General features: G+C 52.4%; 1 protein-coding gene across 1 annotated transcript in view; it reads right to left on the bottom strand.

The window, feature by feature from the left end:
* The window catches only part of dnah1 (dynein, axonemal, heavy chain 1), a 1,119,271-nt gene that overhangs the window by 598,499 nt on the left and 504,804 nt on the right, over positions 1 to 15,968 (bottom strand). Inside the window, exon 31 of the mRNA XM_072472076.1 lies at positions 14,250 to 14,363. Coding sequence (XP_072328177.1) covers positions 14,250 to 14,363 — 114 coding nt within the window. The remainder of the gene's footprint in view (positions 1 to 14,249; positions 14,364 to 15,968) is intronic.

A 15,968-nucleotide genomic window follows, 5' to 3' on the forward strand; every position in this document is an offset into this window, starting at 1 on the left:
CTTCAGGGCCTTGGAGCAGTGAGGGAGGGGGAACTCCATAAGGGGGCGCATGCATTCAGGGTCAGGGCCTATAACTCCATTTCGCACTTCGTAGCCGAGAATGGCTAGGCGGTCGGTGCTAAAGATGCATTTATCCTTATTGTACGTTAAGTTAAGGATTTTCGCGGTCTGGAGAAATTTTCGGAGGTTGGTGTTGTGGTCCTGCTGGTCATGGCCGCAGATGGTGACGTTATCAAGATACGGGAACGTTGCGGGTAAGTCGTACCGGTCAACCATTCAGTCCATCTCGCGTTGGAAGACCGAGACCCCATCAGTGACACCAAAGGTAACCCTTAAAAATTGGTAGAGCCGTCCATCTGCTTCGAAGGCAGTGTACTTGCGGTCACTAGTGCGGAGGGGTAGCTGATGGTAGGCGGACTTGAGATCCACCGTGGAGAAGACCTTGTATTGCACGATCCTGTTCACCAGGATGGATATGCGGGGGAGAGGGTACGCATCCAGCTGCGTAAACCTGTTGATGGTCTGACTGTAGTCAATGACCATCCTATGTTTCTCCCCGGTCTTCACCACCACTACTTGAGCTCTCCAGGGACTGTTGTTAGCTTCAATGACCCCTTCCCTCAGTAGCCTTTGGACCTCTGACCTGATGAAGGTCCGGTCCTGGGCACTGTACCGTCTACTCCGGGTGGCGACGGGTTTGCAATCCGGGGTGAGGTTCGCAAACAGGGAAGGCGGGTCGACCTTAAGGGTCGCGAGGTCGCAGACAGAAAGGGGGGCCGCCGAATTTAAAGGTCAGGCTTTGCAAGTTACATTGGAAGTCCAGCCCCAGGAGTGTAGCCGCGCAGAGGTGCGGCAGGACATAAAGGCAGAAATTGTTGAATTTCCTGCCTTGGACAGTGAGCTCTGCTAGGTAGAACCCCTTTATCTCCACTGAGTGTGACCCGGAGGCCAGGGAGATTCTTTGGTTTACAGGGTGGATAACAAGTGAACAGCGCCTTACCATGTCGGGGTGTATAAAGCTCTCCGTGCTCCCAGAGTCGATCAGGCAAGTCGTTTCGTGGCCGTTGATGAAGATCGTCGTCGTTGCTGTTGCGAGTGAACGAGGTCGATTTTGGTCCAGCGTCACCGAGGCCAGATGGAACAGTTGTGGGTTGTGATCGGGCAGCATGTAGTCGGCCGTGCTGGGGGCCTGGAGCCCCATTCAAGATGGCGTCTCCCATGGATCGCACATGGTGGTCGGGGATGGACAAAATGGCAGCGGGGATGGACAAAATGGCGGCGCCCATCCGTCCAGCGTGGCGTCCGAGGGGCAAGATGGCCACGGCCATGGGTCGGACGTGGCCCTAGGATAGGGGGCTGGCGGTGAGTGCTGGCCGCCTGGGGCCCGAAGGGAAGGTTGCCGCGGTGGTCCGGAGTCGTTGGAGACCGCGGCCACGGCACGTGCTTGGCAGACCCCCACAAAATGGCCCTTCTTGCCGCACCCTTTGCAGGTGGAGGTGCGGGCTGGGCAGCGCTGGCGGGCGTGCTTCGCCTGCCCGCAGAAGAAGCAACGGGGCCCAACAGAGCTAGTGGGCCATCTTACAGCGCAGGCCTGCGGGGACACGGGGGAGGTCAGTGGGGCTGACGCTGCGGGATGCCACGCAGCCCAGGGGGCCGCTGCGCAGTAGGGCGCATAGGACTGCGCGTTTCTGGAGGCAACATTTTCTGCCAGGGCCCGTGCTTCTCTCAGTCCCAGGGGTCCTTTTCTAAAAGTCTTTGGCGGATCTCTGAAGAGCTCATACCTGCTACGAAGGCATCCCGGATTAGAAGTTCCGTGTGCTCGCTGCCCGAAACGTGCGGGTGGCCACAGTTTCTGCCCAGCACCAGTAGCGCATGGTAGAAGTCCTCCAGCGATTCCCCGGGGCTTTGCCGTCTAGTTGCAAGCAGGTGACGTGCGTAGACCTGGTTTACAGGGCGTATATAATGTCCCTTTAACAGTTCGATCGCATCATCATAGTCCTCCTCCTCCTCGATGAGGGAGAAGATTCCAGGGTTTATCTCGAGTGCAGGAGATGCAGTTTCTGTTCTCCTGAGGAGGTGCCTCCGGCCGTCTCGAGGTAGCCTTTAAAACACGCTAGCCAGTGCTTACAAATCGCAGCCCAGTTTTCCATGTGGGGGCTGAGTTGTAGACACTCCGGCTTGATTCGGAGATCCATTCTTTCAGCTCAAGAGTAGTCTATTAAATTGATGCACGATCAATTAAACTCGAAGACGAGGTTGTATCATAACTGAAGGCTTTAATAGACTAGATCTATTCCCCAGCAGCTTCGGTACAGAATGCGGGCTGCTGGGACGGCACCTGTTCTTATACCCCGCCTGTCAAGGCGGAGCCACATACCAAACAGCCAATGGTAAGCTGCTAGGCTTACCCAATGGTCTACAGCCTCTCGGGTACTGCAATACCTGATACTACCACAGTTAGGGTACGGCCAGAACATTCAGAGGGAGATGGCTTGCCCAGGGCCTTCACTGACTGCAATCCCCTGATACTATCCATCACCTCCTCAGACCCAATAGCTCCTCCAAATGCCTGCCTCTTCTCCTCCTCCAGTTCTGCGAACTCCAACTTTTTCAGAATCCGCCCACATCCCCACCTCTCCCCATGGCTTGGCCGTTTACAACTTTTCATAGTAAAGCCTGAACACCTCACTTATCTTTTTGGGCTCTGACACCAACACTTCTTTTACCTGCAAAATAATATCGCTAGATGCTGCCTGACGCTGCAATTGGGTGGCCAACATATGACTCGCCTTCTCTCCATACTCATACTGCACCCCTCTTGCCCTACGCAGCTGCCCCATCGCCTTGCCTGTTGTCAACCTGTCAAATTGCCCCTGTAGCCTCTTCCTCTCCGCCAACAACTCCTTTGTGGGGTTGCTGAATATCTCCTATCCACCTCGACTATCCCGTCTAACAGCGACTTGTGCTTTTCCCTCCTCCTCCTTATGCGTCTTAAACAAAATAATCTCACCTCAGACCACTGCCTTCAGAGCTTCCCAGAACATGGCTGTCGACACCTCCCCATTCTGATTAAGCTTCATATAGTTCCTAATCGCCACTTTCAGCTTCTTGCAAAATTCCTTGTCCCTTATCCAACCTCCACCCCGGCCTCTGTACCTGCCCCAAACTAAGCATCACATCCAGTCAATGCGGCGCATGGCCCAAATCACAATTTCCGCATGCTCTGCCTCTACCACCCCAATCAGCACCGCCCGACTCACCATGAAAAAAAATCAATTCTAGAGTACACGTTGTATATGTGCGAGAAGAAGGAGAACTCCCTCCCTGCCGGGTTCCTGAACCTCCACGGAGCCACCCCCCCCATTCTATCCATAAACCCTCCCAGCTCTCTCACCATCCTCGACCTTCCCATCGACAATGGCTCAACTTGTCCACCTTTGGCTGCATCATACAGTTAAAATCTCCTCCCATGATCAGGTGGTGGGAATCCAAGTCCCGAATCACCCTTCGTACCCTCTTTACAAACCCCACATCGTCCCAGTTAGGCACATAAACATTGACTAACCGGCATCCCCTCCAACACCCCACTCACTGTCACAAACCTTCCCTCCGAATCTCGCACCTCCCTGACCCCCACAAACCCCGTTTCTTGCTTGACAAAATGACCACCCCTTCAACTTAGAGTCAAACCCAAGGGGTGCAGTTTACGAACATGGAGTATGTTAGCAGGTCAACTCCGGAGGGAAGCAGTGGCAAGGGAAATTGTTCAGGTGAGGGATAGGGCGGGGAAGTTGGTGGTGGCTCCGGATCTGATTAACAAGGTTTTTGAGGAATTTTATGAGCGGTTGTACAGGTCAGAGCCACCTGGGGGAGACCGTGAGATGTAGGAATTTCTAGATGGATTGGAGTACCTGAGGTTAGGGGAGGGGGACAGGGCTACATTAGAAGGAGCGATAGTGGAGTAAGAGATAAAGGATGCGATTGGAGGATGCAGTCGGGTAAGATGGCAGGACCAGATGGGTTTCCGGTGGAATATTATAAAAAATTCAAGGATAAGCTGGTACCCCTGATGGTGGGGATGTTTGAAGAGGCGATAGGGAAGGGGGTGTTGCCACAAACTTTGGGGCAGGCATCGATTTCCCTGCTGCTAAAAAAAATAAGGATTCAACGGAGTGTGGGTCATATAGGCCCATATCGCTTCTGAATGTTGACGCAAAAGTATTGGTGAAGGCACTGGCGGGTAGGCTGGAGGAGTGCCTCCCGAAGGTGATAGGTGAAGATCAGTCGGGGTCCGTGATAGGGAGGCAGCTCTTTTCAAACGTTAGAAGGGTATTGAACGTCTTTATGGCACCGGCAGAGGGGAAGGAAACAGAGGTGGTTGTGGCATTGGACGCTGAGAAGGCGTTTGATCGGGTAGAATGGGGGTACTTGATGGCAGTTCTGGAGCGGTTTGGGATTGGACCTAGATTTGTGAACTGGGTAAAGCTACTATATAAGGAGCCGAGGGCGAGTGTCCGCACAAACAACATCAGCTCGAGATACTTTACGCTCCACCGTGGGACTAGGCAGGGATGTCCTATGTCCCCCCTGCTGATTGCACTCGCGCTTGAGCCGTTGGCTATCGCATTAAGAAGTTCAGGGGTATGGAAAGGAATAGTGCGGGGGGATAGAGCATAGGGTGTCCTTATATGCCGATGACTTGCTGTTATACGTGTCGGAACCGAGTGTGTCGATAGGGGGAATATTGGAGCTGCTTAGAGTGTTAGCGTCTTTCTCGGGGTACAAACTAAATCTAGATAAGAGTGAGTATTTTGTGGTGTCTCGGCCGGGGGTGGGGCAGGGACTCACTTTAGGTACCTTGGGGTGCAGGTTGCCTGGGAGTGGGGGGGGCTCTGCAGGTACAACATTTCAAATTTGGTGGGGAGAGTGAAAGCTGATCTGGCAAGGTGGGATGGTTTCCCTCTGTCACTGGCGGGTCGGGTACAGGCGGTTAAAATGAACGTGTTGCTGTGATTTCTGCTTATTTTTAAATGCCTGCCGATTTTCCTGCCAAAGGCTTTTTTCAGAGAGATTGAGGGAAGGATTACTTTGTTCATATGGGGAGGGAAGGTGGCCAGAGTTAGAAAGGTGCTGCTACAGAGGGGAAGGCAGGCAGGGGGTTTGGGTCTGCCGAACCTGGTGTATTACTACTGGGCGGTGAATGTGGCGAAGGTGCAGAGCTGGGTCAGAGGGGTTGATTCCCAGTGGGTCAGGATGGAGGAGAGTTTGTACAGGGGGTCGTAATTGAAAGCACTAGCAACAGCACCGCTCCAGATAGCCCCGGGGAAATACTCAGGGAATCCGGTAATAATAGCTTCATTGAGAATTTGGAGGCAGTTTCGCCAACACTTCGGGTCAAGGGAAATGCCGATTTGGGGGAACCACAGATTTGAGCCAGGGAGGTGGGATGGAACTTTTCGGAAATGGGAGGAGAAGGGGATTAAGACACTAAAAGATTTGTTTCTTAGGGGTCGGTTTGCAGGTCTGAAGGAGCTGGAAGCGAAGTGTGGGCTGGAGTTGGGGGAAATGTTTAGATACATACAGGTTCGAGATTTTGCCAGAAAGGAGATGCAGAGCTTTCCGGTGGAGCCGGCCTCCACATTGCTGGAGGAGGTGCTGACGACGGGGAGAATGGAGAAGGGGGCAGTGTCAGCGGTTTACGGAGCTATTTTGGAAGAGGACAAGGCACCACTGGAAGGGATCAAAGCAAAGTGGGAGGAAGAGTTGGGAGATGATACAGCTGAAGGTGGTATACAGAACACACCTCACAAGGGCGAGGATGAGCCAATTCTTTGAAGGAGTAGAAGATGTGTGTGAGCGTTGTGTGGGGGGGGGGGGGGGGGGGGGCGCTAATCACGTTCATATGTTCTGGTCCATTCCAAAGCTAGAGGATTACTGGAAGGGGGTTTTTAGGGTAATTTCTAAAGTGGTGCACGTGAAACTGGACCCGGGCCCCCGGGAGGCCATATTCAGGGTGTCGGGCCAGCCAGGGTTGGAAACAGGTGCGAAGGCAGATGCTGTAGCCTTTGCATCGTTGATCGCCCAATGGCGGATCCTGATGGGTTGGAGAGCAACTTCCCCACCCTGTGCCCTGCCGTGGCGGAGGGACCTGTTGGAATTCGTGACTCTGGAGAAGGTTAAGTTTGAACTGAGGGGAAGGATGGAGGGGTTCTACAATTCATGGGCATTATTCATCATGCACTTTCAAGAACTGGATAACATCGAACATTAGTTGGGGGGGGGGGGGGGGCGGAGGGGGACTGTGTGTGTTAATGGTGACAATGGGTGATTCCTGATTCCTTTTTGTCATTTGTTTATGTGAACATGTGGACTAATGTTTGGGGTTTGGTGGGAGGATGGGATCGTTGTTATTGATATGGGGATTGACATATTTATTACTGATTATTGTTTATTGTTGGTGGGTGTATATTTGGGAGAAAATGTGATAAAGGAGGAGAAAAAAAAATATTTACAAAAAAAAACTTAGAGTCAGGGAACGATGAAGGCTACAAACTGAGTTTGGGGCGTTGTCCACAGGTAAGGCTGTGGAGCAGCTTAGGAAGGCAAGGGGTGTGATTTACGAGCACGGGGAGTAAGCCAGGGAAATAGGGAAAGTAGTTGACGGGGCGGGGGGGGGGGTTGGTAATTGGGGGGGGGGGATTGGTAGGGGATCCGGCAGGGCTGAACTAAGTGTTCAGGGACTTCTATAGCAAACTTCACACCTCGGAACCGGGGTGGGAGGGGATGAGGTGCTTTCTGGATGGACTGACCTTCCCAAAAGTGGGCAGGAGATTGGTAGACGGGTTGGGAGCCCTGATCAGGACTGAAGAAATATTGATGGGCTTGAGGGCCATGCAATCGGGTAAAGCCCCGGGGCCGGATGGGTATCCGGTGGATCTTCACAAACAGTTCTCCGAGATAGTGTGGCTAGGGTTTTTAATGAGGCATGAGACAGAGGGGTGTTGCCCCGACGATGTCACAGGCCATCATCTCATTGATATTGAAACGGGACAAAGACCCGGAGGCATGTGGGTCCTATAGGCCGATCTCTCTGCTCAACGTAAATGTAAATCGCTTATTGTCACAAGTAGGCTTCAAATTAAGTTACTGTGAAAAGCCCCTAGTCACCACATTCCGGCGCCTGTTCGGGGAGGCTGTTACGGGAATTGAACCGTGCTGCTGGCCTGCCTTGGTCTGCTTTCAAAGCCAGCGATTTAGCCCTGTGCTAAACAGCCCCTAGGTGCTAAAATTCTGGCCAAGCTCTTGGTGGCTAGGATTGAGGACTGTGTGCCAGACGTCATTATGGAAGATCAAACCGGGTTCCTCAAGGGCAGGCAGCTGGTGGCCAACCTAAGAAGGCTGCTGAATGTGATCATGATGCCCCCGGAGAGTAGGGAGGTAGAGGTAGTTGTGGCAATGGATGCCGAGAAGGCTTTCGACGGGTTAAGTGGGACTATCTATGGGAGGTGCTGCGACGTTTTGGGATCGGGGAGGGCTTTATCGACTGGGTCAGACTGTTGTACCAGGCTCCGGATGCAAGTGTGAGGACATACAGGACGACATCTGACTATTTCAGACTGTACCGTGGGATAAGGCAGGGGTGTCCCCTCTCCCCACTGCTGTTTGCATTAGCATTAGAGCCGCTGGCAATTGCTCTAAGAGCTTCTAGGGGCTGGGAGGGGCTGGTACAGGGGGGGTGGAACACAGAGTTTCATTGTACGCCGACGACCTGCTCTTATACATCACGGATCCAGTGGCTGGGATGGATAAAATCATGGGAATCCTGAAGGAATTCGGCCGGTTCTCGGGGTACAAACTGAACATGGCAAAGAGTGAGTTGTTTGTAGTCCAGGCGAGGACCCAGGAGGGTAGGTTGAGGGGGCTGCCATTCAGGTTAGTAGGGGACAGCCTTAGGTACTTAAGGATACAGATGGCACGGGACTGGGGCCGTCTGCACAAGTTGAACTTGTCTCGGTTGGTGGGGCAAATGAGGGCTGAGTTCCGGAGCAGGGATGTGCTCCCACTGACACTAGCGGGGAGAGTGCAGACGGTTAAAATGACGATCCTCCTAAGATTCCTGTTCGTTTTCCAGTGTCTCCCCATTTTCATTCCACGGTCTTTTTTCAAGAAGGTTAATAAAATGATTATGGGATTTGTGTGGGCGGGAAAGTCCCCACGGGTGAAGAGGGTGATGCTCGAGAGGAACCGAGGGGAAGGGGGCTGGCGCTGCCAAACTTCAGTAATTACTACTGGGCGGCTAACATAGCTATAAGGAAGTGGATGTTGGACGTGGGGTCGGTTTGGGGGCGAATGGAGGCCGCATTGTGCAGGGGGACCAGTTTGGCAGCCCTGGTTACGGTGCCCCTGCCGCTCCCGCCGGCACGGTACTCCACCAGCCCCATAGTGGTGGCGACTTTGCGGATCTGGGGCCAATGGAGAAGGCACGTGAGGGAAGTGGGAGCATCGGTTTGGTCCCCAATTTGAGACAATCACCGGTTCGCCCCGAGGAATATGGATGGTGGTTTCCGAGCATGGCGGAGGGCTGTGATTGGGAGGATGAGGGATTTATTCTTGGAAGGAAGCTTCCCGGGCATGAGGGCGTTAGAGGAGAAATTTGGGCTGGCGAGAAGGAATGAGTTCAGGTACTTACAGGTACAGGACTTTCTATGCAGACAGATTCCATCCTTCCCAAGCCTGCCACTCAGGGGAATCCAGGACAGGATAGTGTCCAGTGGATGGATGGGGGAGGGGAGGGTCTCGGATATATATAAAGAACTTATGGGAGCGGTGGAGTCACAGATCGAGGAGCTGAAGCTTAAATGGGAAGAGGAGCTTGGGAGTGAGATGAAAGAGGGCTTATGGGTGGAGGCGTTGAGCAGGGTAAACGCGACCGCAACATGCGCCAGGCTCAGCCTGATTCAATTCAAGGTCGTCCACCGGGCCCACATGACAGTGGCCCGGATGAGTAAATTTTTCGGATTGGAGGACAGGTGCGCCAGATGTTCGGGAGGGCCAGCGAACCATGTCCACATGTTTTGGGCGTGTCCAAAACTCAGGGGGTACTGGCAGGTGTTTGCGGATGTTATGTCTCGGGTACTGAAAACAGGGGTGGTGATGAGACCAGAGGTGGCTATTTTGGGGGTCTCGGAGAATCCGGGAGTCCATGGGGGGGGAGAGAGGCTGACGTTTTGGCCTTTGCTTCCCTGGTAGCCCGGCAATGGATTCTGCTGGCATGGAGGGACTCAAAACCTCCGAAATCGGAGGCCTGGCTATCAGATATGGCGAACTTTCTCGGTCTGGAGAAAATTAAGTTCGCTTTGAGAGGGTCACTGTCAGGGTTCGCCCGGAGGTGGCAACCATTTATCGACTTCTTCGCGGATAATTAATCATCAGCAGGGGGGGTGGGAGGGGGGGGTTAGGGTAACGTAGGTTAGGGGGGTAGTTAGGCTGGTCCTTGTGGAATGGGAGCTGGTTTTCTTGCACTATAATGATTGTTTTTTGCACACTGTTTTACGTTGTTGTTGTTTATTGTGCCAAAATGTCTTAATAAAATTATTTATCAAAAATTAACAGAGTCAATACCCGAGCGAAATACCTGTCCCAGCCATCCCTTCCTCAGCCTAACCTGACCCTTCTTCCCTAGATGCCCCTCCTGTAAGAAAATCACCTCCGCTCTCAAACTCTTTGTGGTAGTCACTACTGTTGTTGTATATATGGGTATTACGGTAAGGCCCCCGTACTACAGGTACGGGGGGTAGATCCCTGCCTGCTGGCTCCGCCCAGGAGGCAGAGTATAAATGTGCGTGCTCACCGAACAGCAGCCATTTCGTAAGCTGCTGTAGGAGGCCACACATCCCTGTGTAATAAAGCCTCAATTACATTCTACTCTCGTCTCGTCGTAATTGATAGTGCATCAATTTATTACACAGAGATTTTTCAGAGATGGACCTCCGCAACAAGCCGGATCGCCTGCAGCTGCATCCTCAAGCAGACAACGCCAAAAAGGACTTCCAACATTGGCTAGCTTGCTTTGAAGCACACATCGGGTCTGCGCCAGACCCAATCTCAGAAGCACAGAAGCTCCAGATTCTGTACACGTGGCTGAGTTCCAACGTTTTTCCCTTCGTCCAGGACGCGCTTACCTACGCAGAGGCTATGGCGCTACTGAAGGAGAATTACGCTCAGCAGACCAACAAGATCTACACCAGGCACCTCCTATCCAGGCGGCACCAACTTCCTGGTGAGTCTGTGGAAGATTTCTGCTGTGCCCTGCTCGCCCTGGTGAGAGGCTGTGACTGCCAGGCCGTTTCGGCCACTGAACATTCGAACCTGCTAATGAGAGACGCGTTCGTTATGGGCATAGGGTCTGACTACATCTACAAGCGCCTCTTAGAAGGGGCCATGCTTGACCTCGCGGCGACCAAGAAACTAGCGCTCTCGCTCACAGTCGTCTCATGCAACGTACAGGCTTATGCCCCCGACCGCACGGCCCACTCCCCCTGTGCATCGTGGGCCCCGCCAGCGGCCACCCCATCGTGGACCCCATCAGCGACCGCCCTCAGCCAACCCCACACCTGCGCCGCGCGGCAGCCAACCAACCCAGGGGGACCCAAATGCTACTTCTGCGGACAGACAAAACACCCCTGGCAGTGCTTCCCGGCGCGGAGCGTGCTCTGCAAGGCCTGTGGCAAGATGGGACATTTTGTTGCAGTGTGCCAGGCCCGCTCAATCGCTGCTATTGTCCCGGCACCCCCCACGTGCAGCCAGTGGGCGCCGCCATCTTCCTCTCCTCAGACCACGTGCAGCCCGTGGGCACCGCCATCTTGCTCCACTCAACACGTGTGGCCCGTGGGCGCCGCCATCTTGCTTGCCTCAGAACCAATGGGCACCGCCATCTTGCCTGCCCCAGGACACATGCGGCCCGAGGGCGCCGCCATATTACCCGTCTCAGGCCCCCTGCCCATCAGGCACCTCATCGGGCCGCTCATCGCCTGCAACCGCCAACGACCAACCGCATCTCGCCTCGGTCACGATCGACCAGTCGTGACCGCACAACCTCGCGACCGCTTCGACAAAGGTGTAGGTCAACAGGCACGAGATGAAGGTCGACAGGCAAAGGTGAAGGTCATCCACCCCGATACAGTAAGGCGCTGCTCCCTCACGGTACACACCGCTAACCAAAGAACCTCCCTGGCCTCCGGATTCCACTCCGTGGCGATCCAGGGGTACTGCATCGCCACCCTCACCGTCCAGGGCGTAGAGTTCAGCGGCTTCCGGCTCTACGTCCTCCCCAACCTCTGCGCTGCCTTGCTACTCGGCCTGGACTTCCAGTGCAACCTCCAGAGCCTAACCCTGAAATTTGGCGGGCCCCTTCCACCCCTTACTGTTTGCGGTCTCGCGACCCTTAAGGTCGACCCGCCTTCCCTGTTTGCAAACCTCACCCCGGATTGCAAACCCGTCGCCACCAGGAGCAGACGGTACAGCGCCCAGGACAGGACCTTCATCAGGTCTGAGGTCCAGCGGCTGCTGCGGGAAGGTATCATCGAGGCCAGCAACAGCCCCTGGAGAGCCCAAGTGGTAGTGGTGAAAACCGGGGAGTAAAACAGGATGGTCGTTGACTACAGTCAGACCATCAATCGGTACATGCAGCTTGACGCGTACCCCCTCCCACGCATATCTGATATGGTCAATCAGATTGCACAGTGCCGGGTCTTCGACGATGGACCTGAAATCTGCCTACCACCAGCTCCCCATCAGTAAGGCGGACCGCCCCTACACTGCGTTTGAAGCAGACGGCCGCCTTTACTATTTCCTTAGGATTCCCTTTGCCGTCACCAATGGGTCTCGGTCTTCCAACGGGAGATGGACTGAATGGTTGACCAGTACGGGCTGCAGGCCACTTTCCCGTACCTGGACAATGTCAACATCTGCGACCACGACCAGCAGGACCACGACGCTAACCTTTCCAAATTTCTCCACACCGCCACTCTCCTCAACCTCACATACAACAAGGAGAAGTGTGTGTTCAGCACAAACCGATTGTCCATCCTCGGCTATGCGGTTCAGAACAGAGTTCTAGGGCCTGGCCCCGATTGCATGCCCCCCCTCATGGAACTCCCCCTCCCCCGCTGCCCCAAGGCCCTCGAACGATGTCTGGGGTTCTTTTTGTTTTACGCCCAGTGCGTCCCAAACTATGCGGACAAGGCCCGCCCACTCATTCAATCCACCGCTTTCCCACTGATGGCCGAGGCTCACCAAGCCTTCAACCGTATCAAGGCCGACGTCGCCAAGGCCACGATGCACGCGGTCGACGAGACGCTCCCCTTCCAAGTCGAGAGCGATGCATCAGACGTCGCTCTGGCCGCCATCCTCAACCAGGCAGGCAGGCCCGTGGCATTCTTTTCCCGCACCCTCTATGCCTCCGAAATTCTGCACTCCTCCGTCGAAAAGGAGGGCCAAGCGATCGTTGAAGCTGTGCGACATTGGAGGCATTACCTGGCCGGCAGGAGATACACTCTCCTCACTGACCAACGGTCGGTTGCCTTCATGTTTAACAACACACAGCGGGGTAAGATCAAAACTGATAAAATCTTGAGGTGGAGGATCGAGCTCTCCACCTACAATTACGAGATTTTGTATCGCCCCGGTAAGCTCAATGAGCCCCCCGATGCCCTGTCCCGAGGTACATGTGCCAGCGCAGAAGTGGACCGACTCCGGATCCTGCACGACGATCTCTGTCACCCGGGAGTCACCCGCTTTCACCACTTCATTAAGGCCCGCAATCTGTCCTACTCCATCGAGGAAGTCATGGCTATCACCAGAGACTGCCAGGTCTGCGCGGAGTGTAAACCGCACTTCTACCGGCCAGACCGTGCCCGCCTGGTGAAGGCCTCCCGCCCCTTTGAACGCCTCACCGTGGATTTCAAAGGGCCCCTCCACCGACCTTTCTTAATATGTCCAACACATTTTCCTCCACCAACCTGGCCGACATCCTCGAAACATACCTCTTGGCGTTCGTTCCCTCCACACCTTCCTGCAGCCCCACAATCCGCAAATTCTGTCGTCTGGACCTGTTCTCCTGCTCCTCCACGTTTGACCACAGTGAGTTGCATAGATCCCCCAGGATCCCCAGCTCCGCCTCCAAGGATACAATATGGTCACTCTGTTGGACACCACCTTTTCCACCTCCCGGATCATTGCCCCTTGCACTACGAGACACTTTTTCACCTGATCCACAGACCCGTGAATAGGTGTCACTGCTCCCTCAATCGCCTTCGATGAATCACTGTGCATCTCCTTCAGCTGTTGAAATTCCTTCTTGATGAAGCTCATCAATTGCTCCATCTGAGGCTTTCCCGCTGATGACGACCCTTCCCCCTCCGCCATTTTCACAATAGGTGCTGCACCACAAATCTCTTCCAACTCCTTATCCAGGGCTTTCACTGTCTTTACCCGAGTATGATAGCCAGTCAACATGCCAATCCAGGGGAGAAATTCTCTTACACGTTCCGCTCCACTTTTCTGCCCAATCTAACCAGTACACGGGTAAAAAAAAGCCAAAACCAACGCCTTTGAACTGGAGCTGACCTGTGTGCGACCACTCACTCCATGACCGCCACTGGAAATCCTATTTCTGTTTGAAGTGTAATATTATAATTATTATTAGACACATGTGTAAAGAATCATCACAGAATAATAGTGAAACCGTACAGAAGAAGGATATTTGGTCCATAGTGTCTTTGTTATTTGATCAGTTGGCTGACTAGTTCCACTCCCCTGTTTTTCCAACAGCCCTGCTAAATTTCTTCATGTATTTATCTAATTCCCTTTTGAAAGTTACTACTAAATCTGCTTCTGACATCCTTTCAGGCAGTGTTTTCCAGACCACAACTCATTACGTAATTTTTGTTCTCATGTCACTCTTGTACCAGCTACCTTAACTTTGTATCTTCTGGTAATGCTCTACCCAGATAAAATAGGAAAATACAGTTAGCAATGCTCCACAGAATTACATAGTATTTACATGTCAGAAACAAGCTACTTGACCCAACGGGTCTATGTTAGCATTAATTTCCCACATGAGCCTCCTCTCAACTTACTTCAACTCACCCTTGTTATGTCATTACTCTGCTGCATTCTGTTTCATGTATTACAGGAGGTATGAAAACTGTCAAAACAGAGAGATTGCTTGTGATTAAAACTTAGCCTACCTTGAGATTGTCAGGTAGTTCTGTGCGACCAGCATAGCCAGGGTTCATGGTAATGAAGACAGCACAAGATGGTATCAGTGTGATCTCCACCCCTTCAAACATGAAACGATCGACCTGCAAAAGCAACCACGGCAATGAGGGACTTTTCTGGATTGATACCACTATAAGAATCACTTGCAGCACTGAAGTGAAACTCTTTCCATTATCAAAGTGCCCATACTTAGTTGTGATTGCAATCATTATATAGACAATATAGACACCTTGTCATTGTTATAGCATATAAAAAGCTGGACACTGGTAAATACATCACATATGAGGTACAGGGCTGAATTTTCAATCACCCATGAGCATGCTCTGAAATTAGGGAACTCGGATATCATCATGTCAGTTTTCTAATGCACTGGAGGCGTTAAAGGAAGGCGGTGGGTGTGTGTGTGTGTGGGTGGGGGGGGGGGGGGGGGGGGGGGCGGCATGCCTCCAATTAACTTTCAGTTAAGCTTGCTTGTGAGATTGTTAACAGGCTGGAGAGGGACAGAATCAACTTTTCAAAGTTAATAACGGAAATTGCAAACAGTCTGGAACATGTTAGTACATAGCTGTCGGGTGTATAGCAGATTTCCATTACTGAGTGTAGCTGCTGATTAAAAATATTTTCTAAAAATATAGTCAAAATGACACAAACTTACCATCACTTGAGCAGACCAGACTAAGTCTCTGATCAGTGAGTGTTTGGGCACTTGTGTGTATTATAAGAACATAAGAACTAGGAGCAGGAGTAGGCCATCTGGCCCCTCGAGCCTGCTCCACCATTCAATGAGATCATGGCTGATCTTTTGTGGACTCAGCTCCACTTTCCGGCCCGAACACCAGAACCCTTAATCCCTTTATTCTTCAAAAAACTATCTACCTTTATCTTAAAAACATTTAATGAAGGAGCCTCTACTGCTTCACTGGGCAAGGAATTCCATAGATTCACAACCCTTTGGGTGAAGATGTTCCTCCTAAACTCAGTCCTAAATCTACTTGCCCTTATTTTGAGGCTATGCCCCCTAGTTCTGCTTTCACCCGCCAGTGGAAACAACCTGCCCGCATCTATCCTATCTATTCCCTTCATAATCTTACATGTTTCTATAAGATCCCCCCTCATCCTTCTAAATTCCAACGAGTACAGTCCCAGTCTACTCAACCTCTCCTCGTAATCCAACCCCTTCAGCTCTGGGATTAACCTAGTGAATCTCCTCTGCACACCCTCCAGTGCCAGTACGTCCTTTCTCAAGTAAGGAGACCAAAACTGAACCCAAATTTTACTCCAGGTGTGGCCTCACTAACACCTTATACAATTGCAGCAGAACCTCCCTAGTCTTAAACTCCATCCCTCTAGCAATGAAGGACAAAATTCCATTTGCCTTTTTAATCACCTGTTGCACCTGAAAACCAACTTTTTGCGACTCATGCACAAGCACACCCAGGTCTCTCTGCACAGCAGCATGTTTTAATATTTTATCATTTAAATAATAATCCCTTTTGCTGTTATTCCTACCAAAATGGATAGCCTCACATTTGTCAACATTGTATTCCATCTGCCAGACCCTAACCCATTCACTTAGCCTATCCAAATCCCTCTGCAGACTTCCAGTATCCTCTGCACTTTTTGCTTTACCACTTATCTCAGTGTCGTCTGCAAACTTGGACACATTGCCCTTGGTCCCCAACTCCAAA

This window comes from Scyliorhinus torazame, chromosome 13, assembly GCF_047496885.1.
Source record: "Scyliorhinus torazame isolate Kashiwa2021f chromosome 13, sScyTor2.1, whole genome shotgun sequence".
NCBI lineage: Eukaryota > Metazoa > Chordata > Chondrichthyes > Carcharhiniformes > Scyliorhinidae > Scyliorhinus > Scyliorhinus torazame.